This window comes from Hyperolius riggenbachi, chromosome 2 (genome assembly GCF_040937935.1).
Source record: "Hyperolius riggenbachi isolate aHypRig1 chromosome 2, aHypRig1.pri, whole genome shotgun sequence".
NCBI lineage: Eukaryota > Metazoa > Chordata > Amphibia > Anura > Hyperoliidae > Hyperolius > Hyperolius riggenbachi.
The window spans coordinates 40,910,212-40,927,311 of NC_090647.1; the positions used below are offsets into that span (position 1 = coordinate 40,910,212).

The 17,100-nt window shown below is 45.2% G+C and overlaps 1 protein-coding gene across 1 annotated transcript in view; it reads right to left on the reverse strand.

Moving 5' to 3' along the window:
• Positions 1-1,263: 1,263 nt before the first annotated feature.
• TMEM126A (transmembrane protein 126A) overlaps positions 1,264-17,100 on the reverse strand; it is a 30,092-nt gene continuing 14,255 nt past the window's right edge. The window contains exons 3-5 of the mRNA XM_068264735.1: positions 14,483-14,676; positions 6,586-6,700; positions 1,264-1,613 (exon numbers count right to left, since the gene is read on the reverse strand). Of these exons, the coding sequence (XP_068120836.1) occupies positions 1,415-1,613; positions 6,586-6,700; positions 14,483-14,676 (508 nt within the window). The 3' untranslated portion in view covers positions 1,264-1,414. The remainder of the gene's footprint in view (positions 1,614-6,585; positions 6,701-14,482; positions 14,677-17,100) is intronic.

Genomic DNA, 17,100 nt, shown 5'->3' on the forward strand with positions numbered 1-17,100 from the left:
CATACGCCGCCCACTGTTTTTCTATATCCAGAGTCAGTGTCACGTAGGGGTGAAGAACATGTTTACTATAACAGAAGTTTCATTATATCCGGGTTTACTATACTAGGCGTTGCTCCCACATACTTAAAGCGGTATTGTCACCATAAAAATTTCAAATTTCAACAGCAACTGGTCTGAGTGTATTAAGTGATAAATATGCATTCAAAACGTGCAAAACTTTTTCTGCTGTTATGTTTTGTAGTTATTACATACTTTAGGAGTGCTGGCCCTTTAATTGCCATTGCCTTTCAGTTGCATTCTGGGGGTTCTTTTTATCTATAATATATTCCTCCTCTTCCCTTTATTTCCCTGCCTAGCTTCTTATCTGATCACTTGTGTTTACAAGCAAGGCTGAGGTGGCTCAGAGATTGGAGGATAAGACAGTGCAGTTGTTAGTATACACCTCAGTGGGAGTGTCTTAAGACTCTGGGAGGAGGGCAGCTAATGAATACACAATGAGCAAGAGAAGGGAGGGGGGAAAACAAGAGTCAGGGAGGATATGATGTCAGCATTAGCTTGGCAAGATGGCCACTGCCTAGAATAGGATTTTCTGCTTTTCCTTTGTAAAATTCACAGGAATCATTACGTGGATAGCACAATACATCTGTTATGTAAGTAGAAGTAGTATTTATCTACTTATATATGTGTTTTTTTAAAGGAGTACTGCAACCTCATCAAACCCCCCCAACAATATATAAATGTAGAAATATTTCGCCGCTCTCCGTCCCCGTACAGCCTGTACTTTTCCCCATTTCCCCTCTCTCCCGCTTTGCAGAGTGCCCATGATTCGTGCACTTTCATCAAGCGCTGTGCACGAGAGGACGTCAATATCACGCATGCACAGAACGTCCTCTTGTGCACTTCAATATCGCATCGTGCACGCAGCGCATCCTGCTCTCTCTCTGCACTGCAAGCAGGGACAAGTTCCAGAGGCACAGGTGCACGCACGGAGGGGCGGGCAGGCAGACGAGCTTGGGGGGGCGTGCTTGGGCAGAAACTTAGGATGGACACAGGGTAGAGCGCATCCTCTTCCTGGGCTAAGATCTGCAACATTACATTCGGAGATTTCATGGGGGGATACAGAGACCGGGAGCTGTATGAGAAGGGTAATAAAGCAAAAAGGTATGTCTGAAGACAACCAACATACCACAGTAGTCAGCCTTGTATTGTAAAAGAGGGTTACAATACTCCTTTAAAATAGAGATTAGCCAGGACTTGGAGAGGTAGTTTTACTATACCCGAGTTTATTATAACGAGATTATACTGTATTGGATCAACAAAGATGGAAGATGGTCAATTCCGGTTTGAGGAAAATTTATGCAACCGATTTGAGGAAAAGGCCAAATCAAATGCAGCAGCAGCAGCAGCAGATGTTTTATTTTAGCAGTTGTTCCTGTGTTTCTGGAGCGGGAGGCATCTGAAGAAGGTCTTCCACTATGGCCACTTGCCCGGAAGCCACGACCATGCTGGTCACGGCCTGAAGCAGCAGTAAGTATTTTATCCTGTTCAGTCCTGGTTTGACGAAGGCCAGAATCTGCGAAAAGATACCTCCCTTCGGAGGATCATGCCGAATACTGCAAGACACAATACCAAACATTCTCCGTTAGACGTGCCCTCTGAAAGAAGATCAGGAAAAAGTGCTCCCTAAAGTGGAGCTTTGTCTCAAACCAAAAACAGAGCATCAACCGGCAAAGGGGCATTTCTAGTCTTTTTGCCACTCCAGACAAGAAGTCCTGTGTCACGCCCCATCCCTCCCTCCCTCCTTCCTCCCAAAAAAACCCACCACACACTGTAGTACAGAATATAAACCATGTGCACTATATGGTGGATAGTGGCACAAGGGTACAGAAGGAGATACAGTGCGACAGAGGGAGTCACAGAGGGACACACAGAGCCGGATCAACCACAAGGCAACTTAGGCAGGTGCCTAGGGCCTGGAGAGAGTCTAGGGTCCCGATTTATGCTAACTCCCTACAAATCTTGCCAAAAAAGCTCAGAGGCCATCAAGCATGGTCCCAAAGTCGTTGCATGCCTAGGGCACCATTTCACTTGAATCCATCTCTGAACACATACGGGGGCAGAGGTGGCACAGGGGGACTGAAGGTGTCACAAGGAAACAAAAGGAGGCACAAAGGGAGACAGAGGGAGGAACAAGAGGACAGAAGCAGGTAAACACCCGTTGGGGTCTGGCTTTGTTCAGGAGGCGTGGTGCTGTTTTGGGCAGGGCTAAGTTTAGGGGCAGGGCTTAATCAGGGGCATGGTGCCCCTCAGGATCAATAGCACTCCAGGCAGTGGCCTGTAATGCTTTTGCCTAAAAACACCCCTGAACCAGCATGGGGAAGGGTTATACAGCACAGTCCCAAGGATCCGGCACTGGCGGATACATGTGTTTAACTGTTGCTTGAGCAACTGGCCAAAAAAAAGCACAAATGTCCCCCCTGGTGCAGCCAGAATGCTCACCAAACCTCCAGCGTCACCCTGCATCACCTCCCGGGCTCCTAGCGGATTCCCGGCTTCCCCAGTGCATGGCAGCTGGAGTGTCAGCTGACCTGCACCGGGTCATGTGACACGCCAACTTGCATGCAGGTACACAGGAAGCCGCTAGGAGCTTGCGAGGTGATGCATGACATCGCTGGAGGATGGGTGAGTATTTTGAGGCAGCTCAACCCCTCCCCAGAACATGCCGATTAGATTAGACTTCCGGTTGCCTGAATTCTGGATAAGGGGACTCTGCTATAATTAGAGGTGTGGCAATAATTTTTCAAATGTGCAGGTCTTGCAGGGACTGGATTTTGTAAGGGCTGAAAACACATTCAGGAGCAGCCAGTTAAGAGTACCTATTTTGTAATGTGTAAACTATTTACAGGGAACTTGAACGTGAACGGAACCCCTCACCGTCATTTAGCGCTGCTCTGTACCTCCACTTTCCCCTTCGCATGCTGCATGTGCAGCCCTGTGTTACGCGCCTCCTCCGTCACGCTCTCAGAGAAAGTAAAACATGGTACTACGCATGCGCAGAATGCTCCCGGTCATGGGAACGCAATCAAGGAGGTGTGCACCAATCCATGCGCAGTAGCCTGGAGACTCGCCAAGACAGCCAGCTTTCAGAGGGGAAAAGTGGAAACAGGACAGCGTGGAATGACGGCAAGGGACCAGAAGGCCTTCAGGGGGCTGGAAGAAGCCCCAGGTAAGTAACTTGCCACTTTAAAGCATACCCGAATTGACGTGTGACATGATGAGATAGACATGGGTATGTACAGTGCCTAGCACACTAATAACTATGCTGTGTTCCTTTTTTTCTTTCTCTGCCTGAAAGAGTTAAATATCAGGTATGTACGTGGCTGACTCAGTCCTGACTCAGAGAGGAAGTGACTACAGTGTGACCCTCACTGATAAGAAATTCCAACTATAAAACACTTTCTAGCAGAAAATGGCTTCTGAGAGCAGGAAAGAGATAAAAAGGATCAATAGTTCATAGATTTTAGCTCCGGCATACTTCAATGAATGTGTAATTGAGCAAAAACAATAAAACTGTTAAAACTTAAAAAGTAGATTTAAACATAAAATAAAACTGTGGAATGTCTTAAAAAGTCATTTTCAGGAGAAGGAAGATAGATACAATCATTTATTTCATTAGTTTATTTTCGCTTCGGGTGTCCTTTAAGGTGAGATCTCTAAAGTGAACTCTTCAATCCTTAAAGGGGCACTACAGCGAAAAACTGTAAAATTTAAAATATGTGCAAACATATACAAGTAAGAAGTACATTTTTTCCAGAGTAAAATGAGCCATAAATGACTTTTCTCCTATGTTGCTGTCACTTACAGTAGGTAGTAGAAATCTGACAGAAGTGACAGGTTTTGGACTAGTCCATCTCTTTATAGGGGATTCTCAGGTATATATTTGTTTTCAAACGCACTTAGTGACTGGCAGTTGCTCTGTCCAACTGCCAAAAAACTGTAGCGAGCAGGGAAGCTGGCCAGCATCATTGTTTAAATCCTTTTTAGGGAATAAGGCCCAGTGCACACCAAAACCGCTAGCAGATCCGCAATACGCTAGCGGTTTTGGGAGGTGATTTCAGAGCGATTCTAGGTATGTTTAGAGAGGTTTTCTAAACATGCCTAGCGGTTTTGGGTGCGTTTTTGTGTAGCAGATTACACATATTGTTACAGTAAAAGCTGTTACTGAACAGCTTCTGTAACAAAAATGCCTGGCAGTAACGTTTTTCAGAGCGGTTTGCGTTTTCCTATACTTTACATTGAGGACGGAACGCTTCCGAAATCCGCAAACGCGCAGCAGGAGGCGCGTTTGCGGCTTGGCAAAAACCTCAAACCGCCGGTGTGCACCATCCCATTGCAATACATTAGCCAAGCGTTTTTCCAGGCGGATGCGGCCGGCGGATCGCTCCAAAAACCGCTCGGTGTGCACTAGGCCTAACTTCATATAGGATAAAAGCCTTGCTGAGAATCCCCTATGAAGAGATGGACTAGTCCAAAACCTGTCACTTCTGTGAGATTTCTACTACCTACTGTAAGTGACAGCAACATAGGAGAAAAGTCATTTATAGGCCCATACACACGTCGGATTTTTCCGAACGACGGGTCGTTTGAACGGCCCGTCGTTCAGTCGTTCAGTCGTCCGCACGCTAAATCAGGCGTGTGTACAGACTGTCGTTCGGGTGATAAGACTGGTCAGTCTTATCACCCGAACGACAGTCTGTACACACGCCCGATTTAGCGGGTGGACGACTGAACGACGGGACGTTCAAACGACCCGTCGTTCGGAAAAATCCAAAGTGTGTATGGGCCTTTAGGCTCATTTTACTCTGGAAAAAATGTACTTCTTATTTCTATATGTTTGCACACATTTTAAATTTTAGTTTTCCGCTGTAGTGCCCCTTTAAAATAACTCCAGAATTCTAATGTTAAAGACAGGCTGTTAATTAACTACTTTAGGACGCGGTGGTTGAAATCTACGCCCTGTTTTGGGCTTCTGGCTGGCAGGGCGTAGATTTCAATCACCATTCGCTGTTTCCGTTGCTCCCCGCCCATCGCGCCGCTCAAACCCGACGTTTCTCGCCGCAGCTCACATGCTCTGCTTGTCTCTATGACGGCAGAGTCATGTGAGCCGGTCAGGAGCCAATTTCATTGGCTCCTAGCCACGTCTATCAATGTAAGCCACTCCCATTGGCTTACATTGATAGACACGGTCAGGAGCCAATGAAAGCGACTCCTGACCGGCTCACATGACTCTGCCGTCATAGAGATGGCAGAGTCTATGTCAGGAGAATCCCGGCGTGCGGCGATGACAGCAGTTGCGGCGGTATGCGCGGCGATTTATCAGGATTCCGTCATTCTTGTACAAGCGGTCTCTGGCCCTTAAGGGGGCAGAGACCGCTGGTACTTAAAGGACAACTGTAAAGAGAGGGATGTGGAGACGGCCATATTTATTTTCTTTTAAACAATACCAGTTGCCTGGCAGTCCTGCTGATCCTCTGCCTCTAGCTATAGACCCTGAACAAGCATGCAGCATATCAGCTGTTTCTGACATTGTCAGCTCTGACGAGATTAGCTGCATACTTGTTTCTGGTCTGAGTCAGACACTACTGCAGCCAAATAGACCGGCAGGGCTGCCAGGCAATTGTTTAAAAGGAAATAAATATGGTAGCCTCCATATCCCTCTTGTTACAGTTGTCCTTTAAGTGGTTAACTGCATGTGAAAATAACTACATAGGAGGCAACTTATGCTGGGAACACACAATAGGTATTTTGCGGTCAATTCTTCGCTCGTTTCTCTTATCTTCTGCTTTTTTTTTTCTTATGTTTTTCCCATTCACCTCTATGAGACATCGAGCGGAGAATCGGACATGAGGGAATTTATCAATCAAAGGCATCTACCGGATTCTTCCTGCAAAAGCACCAAGGACTGAAGTGATAAGATAACTCTCTCACTGTGAAAACTTATCTCTACACCTTAAAGTGGATCCGAGGTGAACTATTCCTCATTGCATAATTGTGTTCCTTTCCTATTGTTTATAGAGCATTCCTCAAGCCAAATACTTTTTTGTTTTTGTTTTAATACTCTTATTCCCTATAAACTAAATAAACCACGCCAACAGGTTTTCAGAGAGCCTTGGCAGTAGCAAGGGCTCATGGGAGGTCAGTCTGGGCAGGGGGAGGAGGAGGTATTATTAGCCATTGATTTCATAGGCAGAGGGCAGGAGGAGAGGGGATTAGGCTGATGGCGCAAGATACAGATAAGCCTGCCTGTGTGTAATGTTTACAAACAACATGGCTGCTGTCATTGTATCACATGAATAAATAATCATATACTGTTGAAGCTGTTTGCAGCTAGATTTGCTGTGTAAACTATCTAAACTTTAGATAAGATATATAGACAAGTTACTTGTTATAGTTAGTTTTTCATCTCGGATCCAATTTAATAATGCTAATAAAGATCGATGTGTGGTGGTAAGTTTTCTCTTGCCTAATAATCTACAGCATGATCTTAGTGAATTGAGGCCAAATTTGTCAGTTAGCAATACTTACTGAGGTGCAACTGTTAAATGGATGTACCCAGCCAGAAAAGCTGGTGCCAAGCCCCCCATAAGAACGCCAACATAGGCACTCCTCATCACAGCACACACGGGGCACGTCAAAGTCCCTGCGGAAAAATACAAAAAAAATACAGCAAACGTGTAAGCCTTCGTAATATTCACAAATACTGAACCTATAAGCAAAAGAGATAAAACACCGGCAGGTTTCATAAATAGTGTACCCGAGGCGACTTGTGACATGATGAGATAAACAGGTGTAGGTACAGTGCAAATCATATTAATAACCAGGCTATTTTACTTGTTTTATTTTGCTGCCTGAAAGAGTTAATTTCTAGGCATGGAAGTGACAGCTTCTGTCTTGTCGGGAATATAGTAACCATCACTGATAAGCAAATTACAGCCATAAAAGTTTTCCTGGCAGAATTCACGGTCAATAGTTTATGTATTTTAACTCTGGGACAGGGGACCAAGGTATAGTATATCATTTATACTACATGTATCCTTATAAATAAGATAGTATGGCAGGTACATAAAGATGTAAGTTTAGTGAACACATTACAGTGGTTTTACAAATTTTGATTTTTGCAGTATAGTTACCACTTCATAAAACATTTTTTTTTTTTTTTTTGTATGGATGGTGAAAGAAAGGCTTGAGCCTTTGGCACGCTTTTACTACTGTCAGTGTCCACAGTGGGAAGAGGCAGGGCTGTGGAGTCGGAGTCGTGGAGTCGGAGCAATTTTGGGTGCCTGGAGTCGGAGTCGGGAAAAAATGCACCGACTCCGACTCCTAATGAAATTGTAACTGCAATTAAAATAGAAAATATGATAAAATGTTCTATTTCTCAGATAATAGTCATTAAAAATAATGTATATATACAGTATATATACAGTAATAGCTGTGTTCAGTCCACAAAAATGAAATAAACCAATCAAAATTAGTTACTTGTGCTGGTACTCTGCAGGGGAATGAGGAGATTCTTCCTCTATTACACATTCTTCATGCACAATCTGAACATGGATCAGGCCCTAGGCAATGTGACTGTGGGTACATGTAAGAGTGATGTGCATGTACTCTGCAGGAGAATGAGGCGATTCTTCCTCTATTACACATTCTTCATGCACAATCTGAACCAGGTTTATAGGTGATAGGCAACACCTCTGTGTTCAATGTGCACAACATTGTCAGGGGATTCCCTGCAGCTCTTTGGGGAGTACATATGTAGAGTATAGTACTACTGTGTAACAAAGTAAACCGGAGACAGATGAAATTAAAGTTTTATACATACCTGGGGCTTCCTCCAGCCCCCTTCAGGCTAATCAGTCCCTCGCTGTCCTCCTCCGCCACCTCCGGATCTTCTGCTATGAGTCCAGGTACTTGAGCCAGTCTGGCGTAGTACGCATGCACACACTCCGCCTCCGGGAGCGTACTACACCTGCGCAGCACTATTGCGCAGGTGCAGAATGTTCCTGGCTGTGGGAGCCAGACTGCTCTGACTGGCTGAACTCATAGCAGAAGATCCAGGTGGCGGAGGAGGACAGCAAGGGACTGATTAGCCTTAAGGGGGCTGGAAGAAGCCCCAGGTATGTATAACACTTTTCTTTTCATCCGTCTCAGGTACCCTTTAATTCGTAGTCAACAAACCAAATTTTAACAACATATCAAATTATTTGATTTCATCAGCAAAGGGAGTGCATACATTTGCATAAATCAGCATCAATGCAGAATTATTTCCATCTCATTGACCATCTCTATTAGTGACACGGCTACACATCAGGCTTTATTCTTACAGCATAGATGTTATTTTGTATATATAAGAGATTCCTGTGTACACATCATATATACAGTCAAAATCAGATGTGTATATCTGACTTAAAAAATACGGGGACTGCTTTATTGAAGCAGCACAAGTAACTAATTTTGATTGGTTTATTTCATTTTTGTGAACTAAGCATAGCTATTACTGTATATATACATTATTTATGATGACTATTATCTGAGAAATAGAACATTTTATCATATTTTCTATTTTAATTATAGTTTAAATTCATTAGGAGTCTGTGCATTTTTTCCTGACTGAGAACCCAAAAATTGCTCTGACTCCACAGCCCTGCTTGCTACTGACTGAGACAGCCAGAACAGGCTTTTATCTCACATACAGAGAGAAATAGCTGTTATAGCTGAACAGAAAAGGACATCGCATTTCTGTAAGTGGTGGCCAGGATCTGTAAGAGGCACTATAAATTATCCCATCATGCCGATCTTTGTATCTAGATACACTACCTAATATGTGTTGCTCTCACTATTACAAACATGCTACCAGCAGTGTTCTCCCCAGGTTCTTTTAGCCGGGTGCTGATGAGCACCCGGCTGTCATCGGCTCACCTCCTCCCATTCTGTAAGCATAATTGCTCACAGAAGCACCGGCCCTGCATTCTCATCTCGCCCCACCCGGCTACTTTCTCATGCCACCCGGCTACTATTTCATGCCACCCGGCTGGAAAAAAATTCTGAGGAGAACACTGTACCAGGATTATCCCAGTAGCCTATATTTCGCTGTAGTGGCCCTTTAAGTGCCTATAAATCAGTACAGAATATACTCAATATAAAAACATGTTCACTTTGGCATAAAAGCCTGATGAAGTTGGAAATTTGAGCTCACGAAACGCGTTAGTTAGTGGTAATTAAAGTTCTCTGTACCACATTTGTATCATTATTGAGGTAAGGCACCTCTAGACTGTATTTTATGGTTTTAGATTTTAAAAATGTTATTCACCTGGGCACCTTTTACCCAGTTTGTGTTCACACCCCTCCTTCTGGGGTTGACCTCCCATAGCTCATCGGGCCCTGTTTTTTTTGTTTTTTTTTTCAGAGAGAGCGACCGACATACAGGAGTATTCCTGTGCCTGTGTCGAGATGGTTATTCTCCAAAATCCTTCATTGGATGGTTGTCCAATCGTGCAACCCCAACCTTGTGATTACAACCACCTGTGATTGAATTTCTGTCTGCTAGCCAGAACGTATCACACCATCCAGGCTCCGGGTGTCTCTGTGTTACTTTCAAAAGGTTTATCGTTATCCAGTCTAAAGCCTATGTGCAAAGTTAGTTGAGAAGAACTACACAGTAGAACAGACTGTAATTGAAGAGAACCTGTAATGAAAAAAAAACAGCCCCTCCAGGCAAACCAGGCGCCTGACTTAATTTGCAATCTTATGAAGAAAAGGTGCACAGGACCAACCACATCAGGCTTCCCTGGAGTGCTCCAAACTCCAAAATAGTTGCACCAGACCAGTAGATTGAAGAGATGAGAGCGGCTGGGCACATCCAGTAAAAAACGCCTTTTATTTGAACATGTTAAAATCACTAACACAAGCACAGCATCAGTCCACCAGGTTAGAGAGGGACAAACATGTGAAGATGTCAACAGCCGTTTCGCACTCAACTATTGAGCGCTTCCTCAGGACAACAGAGCCCCCCCACAATCACCCCTTAAATAGTGTACTCACTCAAAAATCAAACCATGTGGGAGGACGCCAAGAGCCAGCACACCATGCGAACGCCACACCAACACTTCCTGTACGCCATCTGCGCTCCAAGAGGCGGAAGCGGCGTCCCCCGGAAGTGGTCACCAAAAGCCTAGGACCAATCAGGACTAAGATCCTCCGTATACCCAAAATCGGCCCCCATTGGAGGTGAGTCCCGCCCTATGTTCCACCCGCCCACCCACTACAGATCCCGAGTACCATATGTACTCTATGCAGAGATAGATACCAGGAACATTGTAGATCTCTGGGAAACCCCCGTGCCAAGGGCTGCCCAAGGGTGATGGACCACATGAATCTGGTGCATGGGGGGGGACTCCTCAAAGCTAAGGTTTTTTGGGCTGGAGGTAGTATCCAGAGATAGCAGGGGAGGTGATTGGGTCAAAAAATTGCAACGTAGGGAGAGCTTTTGGATTTCTTATTTTGAAGCTGTAGGCCCTTTGGGACTGAATGAGAGGAATGACCTTTCAGTGTTTTTGTAATTTGATAAGCTGCTTTTTAATATCAATATTTTTAATATTGGGATATTGTATCTTTAATTACATTCCTGTTTTTCACCCTTTGTGTTTTATTATTTTTAGGAATCATCGTTTGTGTATGGGGGGAGGCCAGCGTCAGCGCACCAGAAGACGTGATCGGTCAGGTACCGCTGTTCTGGGTCTCTTTACTATAAGTATAGCTTTTGTATATCCCCCACATTCCCTGCCCCCCACGCCTGACACCTATTGTATCCCAATTGTGGTGATGATCGGTGTTTTGCTTAAAAGTTAGTGTATAGACAGTGTATGCTGTGGCAGCCTGTTGGTAGCAACAGTAACTGTGGACGCCTTTTACTTCCGTGATGTGCAGTGGGCGGAACCATGTTGTAACGCCTCCCGTGCACTCAGGGAGTTGACAGGCGCAGATCTCTGCATAGAGTACATATGGTACTCGGGATCTGTAGTGGGTGGGCGGGTGGAACATAGGGCGGGACTCACCTCCAATGGGGGCCGATTTTGGGTATACGGAGGATCTTAGTCCTGATTGGTCCTAGGCTTTTGGTGACCACTTCCGGGGGACGCCGCTTCCGCCTCTTGGAGCGCAGATGGCGTACAGGAAGTGTTGGTGTGGCGTTCGCATGGTGTGCTGGCTCTTGGCGTCCTCCCACATGGTTTGATTTTTGAGTGAGTACACTATTTAAGGGGTGATTGTGGGGGGGCTCTGTTGTCCTGAGGAAGCGCTCAATAGTTGAGTGCGAAACGGCTGTTGACATCTTCACATGTTTGTCCCTCTCTAACCTGGTGGACTGATGCTGTGCTTGTGTTAGTGATTTTAACATGTTCAAATAAAAGGCGTTTTTTACTGGATGTGCCCAGCCGCTCTCATCTCTTCAATCTACTGGCCTGACTTAATTTGGTTATTCATTTTTTCTTTTCTTTGTATGTTCATTTGCTGGTTGCTGATATGTAAGGGATGTCATTGCTTACCGAAAGTGTCCCACCGATTCATGATATGTACATTCCACAGGTCGAATCCGATCTTTGTTTTTGCCATGGAAATTAGATGGAGAGTATTCCACTCTACTTTTTCCCTCAAAGCAAATTACAGATTCTACCCATTTACAATCCAACATAATTTGTTCTAAGCACCTGGCTGACTGCTCTTTGTCAGGGATGGGCACTTAGGACTCTTTCACACTACAGGCAGTGGTAAGGGCCCTTTCACACTAGAGTCAACAGCCACAAAGATGTGTAAGACCGCACACTAGCGATGTCGGGGAATAGGCGTGCAGCGGATCCACCCCTGTACCCACAGGGTATAGCAAACAGTTTCTCCAAGACGATCCAGCACAGCTCTTTTAATCAGAAGATTATTTTATTGGATCATAAAAATACAAGCATTAAAGCTGCATAGTGGCTACGGTCCACCGTTTCGGACCATCACAGTCCTTGTTCACGCCACACAGCCAAATGAACAACTGCAGACATGCTCTTTATATAGTCGAAGCTCCCCTTCTCATTGTCACTTTTGTATCGTAGGTTCTTTTGCACTTTTTTATTATGCATTATTGAACTAGGGGTGTTATTTTATTGGTTGAGTCCAGGTCACCTATTGATAGCATTGGGCATGCGTATTTTTGTCTGTGTCTGTTCCGTATTTTTATACACGTACTACGCGTCTGTTTTTCCGCATCGCGGTGGCAATAGGACGCCAGTAGAGGCGTCATTGCGTACGTCCTTTCGCATTGGTTGTCATGTGACGGTGGTTGCCATGGCGACGGCGGGCAGCGCTCGGTGTTCGTTCGTTTACAGTTTTACACTGTATATGACACATCCAAACCCATGCCCTCTGCATCAGGATGCCCTGGATTCCTCCCAGGATCTTTTTAGATGTTCAACGGGTGCCATAGATCAGAGTTAGAAATGTTTCTATTTATATGTTTATGTTCCTGCTGTGACATCATGCATTTCAAAATGTTTGACCAATGGAGTGGGAGGGCGGTACCCTTTGTGGACAAGCCCTGTAGTTCCCCATCAGGTCCAGTCATTTGCATAGGTTCCTCTGATTGGTTGCCCTGTTGGAGCTTTGACTATATAAAAAGGCATGTCTGCAGTTGTTCATTTGGCTCTGTGGCGTGAACAAGGACTGTGATGGTCCGAAACGGTGGACCGTAGCCACTATGCAGCTTTAATGTTTGTATTTTTATGATCCAATAAAATAATCTTCTAAATAAAAGAGCTGTGCTGGATCGTCATGGAGAAACTTTCCCACTAGAGGGCTTTTTCGGCATTTTAACGCCACGGCCAAAGTTATCGTTTTCCAAGGTAAAATGAAAGTCCATAGACTTTCATTTCACCTTTCACATCTAACACTGCGTTTTGGAGCGTTGCGTTTCAACGCTCCCAGGAGCTTTTTCTGGGCCTACCGCGGCATTTCTCATTACGATTGTAATGTATTGGCGTTAAAACGCCTTCAAAACGCCTGCAGCCAAAATGCAGCGTTTTAGCCTTTTACCGCTGCCTGTAGTGTGAAAGAGCCCTAAAAGGCTAAAACGCTGCGTTTTGGCTGCAGGCGTTTTCAAGGCGTTTTAACGCCAACACATTACTATCCATTGTAAAGAGAAACGCTGCGGTCAGCCCTAAAAAAGCTCCTTGGAGCGTTGAAACGAAACGCTCCAAAACGCGGCGTTAGATGTGAAAGGTAAAATGAAAATCTATGGACTTTCATTTTACCTTAGAAAACACCAACTTCGGCTGTGGCGTTAAAACGCCGAAAAAGTCCTCTGGTGTGAAAGGGCCCTTAAGGGTGTAAAGTTCAATGACTACCTGATCAGTTGCTGTTTCTCCTTGTATTATTTGTCTACAGAAAAGTTACCTGTATTTTTGTTACTCTTCTAGTTCATCAGTTTTGATTGTTACCTTTATCTGTAACTTGTCATTTCTCCTTTTTTTTCTTGATCGATAAACTTGATTAAACGAGAAAAAAAAAACAGGCCCTGGGGGTACTTACCTTGGGAGGGGGAAACCTCTGGCCCCCCCTGAAGCTACCTCCATCCTCCTCACCAGAAGGGAACCAAAGCTGGCAGACCCCCAACACCGGGGGAGGTAAATATTTACCTACCACAATCCGGCGCAGGCGCAGTAGCGGCTGTCCGTTCGGCTCAGGTGGAAATAGCCGTGCACGATCGGGTCCTCTCAACTGCATAGGCGATTGCCCAATCGTGCTCAGATATTTCCGGCCGAGCGGAAAGCCGCTACTGCGCCTGCGCTGGACCCCTGAAGGTAAATACTGACGCGCCTACGCAGTGCTTGTCGGGGGAATTTTCAGGGGAGCCAGCGCTCGATCGCCGAGGGTACACAGGAGGACAAGAGAAGCATCATTAGGATCCTGAGGCACCCCCTTCCTGAGGTAAGTATGCTATAGAGGCATGAGTACGGTATGTGCAGAAGCACAAAGCTGCTTGTGCACAAGGGATAAAGCCTAACAGCAGGACAGGGTAATCCAAGCAGATAAGCCCCACCCACAACATAAGTCTATACCTACAGCCATATAAATAAGTCCCACCTACTAAACAGGCATAGGCATCTGTCCACACCGACGCACAGATGTGATATCCTTGTTAGGCAATCATGGAGTCCTTGTTGAAATCCTTTTTCATGATGTGTGGCACGGTTTGTCGAGCCCCAGATTCACTCAGGGCCCATACAGCCCGATCCCCCTTTGATGCCCTGAAGGTGTCCCTCTCCACCCTCCTCAGGGTATCCAGCAGCTGCTTAACCAATCATGTGACTACCTTCAGATTCATTATAGCACTCAGTAGTTTTACACTAGAGCCCACAGGTCTAGTTTTATTATCGGCGTCACCAACCTTGAATAAGTGGGTGGGTAATCAGCATTTCATGATAGATACCGACGAATACGGTGGGGATCACAACTGCCGGCAAGGCACGCAGGAAGGTGCCACTCCTGATCTTCAGGGATCTCCGGAAAAAGGTGTTAGCCCCTATGCCACACGCCACGGAATTCATACAAACCAGGGCAGATCCATAGTCGAAGAACAACCTGGAATAGAAACAGAAGAGTGGTTACAACTCCACTCAAAAACACTTTCTTTCTAGAGCTTTGTCTGCTGTTTTTGATTATGCAGATCATACAGGTCAAACTCTGGCCTGCAGTGCCATCAAATTTGGCCCCACTTTGCATTAGATTTGTGAAGGGAGAGGGATCACTAGGCACCAGGGAACTGTATAGGGGAGGGAAGACCACTAGACACCAGGGAACTCTATTGAGGGAGGAAGGGGGCCGCAAGACACCAGGGAACTGTACAGAGGAGGGAGGGGGGCACTAGACATCTGGGAACTGTATTGTGGAGGGAGGACAACTGTTCACCAGGGAACTGTATGGGGAGGGAGCGGGGCCAATAGACACCAGGGAACTGTATAGAGGAGGGAGGACCAATAAACATTAGGAACTGTATAGGGGAGGGAAAGCCAGTAGAAACCAGGGCACTGTATAGGGGAGGGAGGACAACTATTCACCAGGGAACTGTATAGGGAGAGAGGAAGGGAGTTGGCCACTAAACATTGAGGATGGCCAGCGACTTGGTCCCAGTTTTGAATTTTTCGGACTATAGTACACTCCTGACCATAAAACACTCCTAGGTTAAGTGGACAAAAAACAGGAAAATAAAAATATATTAAACCTGGTGCATCCATTGTGCAGGGGCATCTTGTGGATCTGCTTACCCCAATTATTATGTCCCTCGTGTCCCCTTTGTACCTCTTATGTGCCCCTGTGTCCCCCTTGTACCTTTAGTGTCCTGGATTCCCTCTGTCCCCTGCTGTCTCCCAGCTCCATGCTGTGCTGTGTCCCCCAGTGCAGCTTTAGCAGGCTATAAGTAAGAAGTATGGTAACTTAAATTACTGTGTTTTTACTGGAGCCGATGGTTTCACGGGCAGGACCATGGCTCCGTCATTGGGATTAATCACTGCACTCGCTGAGTAGCAGTGACCTATCAGGTGTCAGTGGGCATCATTCCTTAAACAACAAAAGATCACTGCTACTCAGCGAATGCAGCAATTGGCCCCAATGACGGAACAATAGTCCCGCCCACAATACCATTGGCTCCAGTAAAAACCAGGGCTGTGAAGTCAGTACAAAAATCCTCAAACTCAGCAGTTTAGCATTCCACCGACTGACTCCTCTCATTTGCATATCACAATCTTGTTGATTGAAAGTAGGTAACATAAAAGACATCTCATCACTGCCAAAGCTTAGTGATTTTAAAGCTATATTAAGATGGCATCTGCTTTGGGAACAAAAAGCTTGTGGCCATAAAGCTGACCCTTTACTCAGTCAGCCATCCTGGCCTGTCATTGTCAGTGTGAATGCCCCAGCATGTTCTCTGTATAATAAGATTCACCGGAGCCCCATGTCAGACAGTTTCCATTGGGTAGCCCTGCCACCTTGCAGAAGAAGACCTCTACCTTTTCTACGTATATCTGATAAAGAAAAGGCCAGGGCCATTTTCTGCAAGGGGGCAGATTTATGCACCGGATCCCAGCTGGTAGGGGGTTCCAGTGAATCTTATTAAACAGACAATGTGTTGGGACACTAGCTTTAAAGTATTAGCGTACCTCTGTTTTTTTTGTTTTTGTTTTTTTTATGTACACCAGTGATGTGTTTTAACTAAACTGTAGAGTGGCTGTTAAAGTGGACCTGAACTCAGAACTTTCTCTCTGCTCTAAAAGATACACAACAGCATAATAACCTTTAAACAAAAACATTTCTTTGTTACAGCTGATACAAATCTTAAAATAAATCTGCACTGTTTCTACTTCCTGACTCCTGGAAGCAGACATATTGTTATCATTCTGTGCTTTCAAATGTCCTTATCTGCCGTCATGTGACACAGGAGGGAGATCAAATTGAAACTAGTGATTAGACACAAATGAGGGGGAATTACACAGACTACACTATTTAAATACATACAGGGTACATTTCTGCTATGTTTTCCTTGTGTCCTGTGCAAGAGGTCAGGTCCACTTTAAAGGACAACTGAATTGAGAAGAATATAGAGGCTTCCATATTTATTTCCTTTCAGACGGCTTTCTGTATCCTTCCCTTAAACCATCATGGTTAACAATCTTTGTCTTTAGGTCATTTGAGAGTTGTTTTGAGACCCCCATGTTGCTACTCTTTAGAGAAAATTAAAGGAGAAGGGAAACTTACAATTGACCCCCTTAAATGCTCTCCCATAATGTGACTGGGCCAGTTGGGGAGCATAGTGGGCTGCACTAAGGGAAAAATGAGTGGCCCACGAGGACAGCAATCAAGCAGATGGACAAGACTGGAGGAAGCCCCAGGTAAGTATAAATCTATACGCTTTATCTCAGGCACACTTTAAAGGGAAGGTCCGAGCAAAATTTTAAAAAATAAAAAGGATCTACTTACCCGGGGCTTCCTCCAGCCCCCAGCAGACTAGCT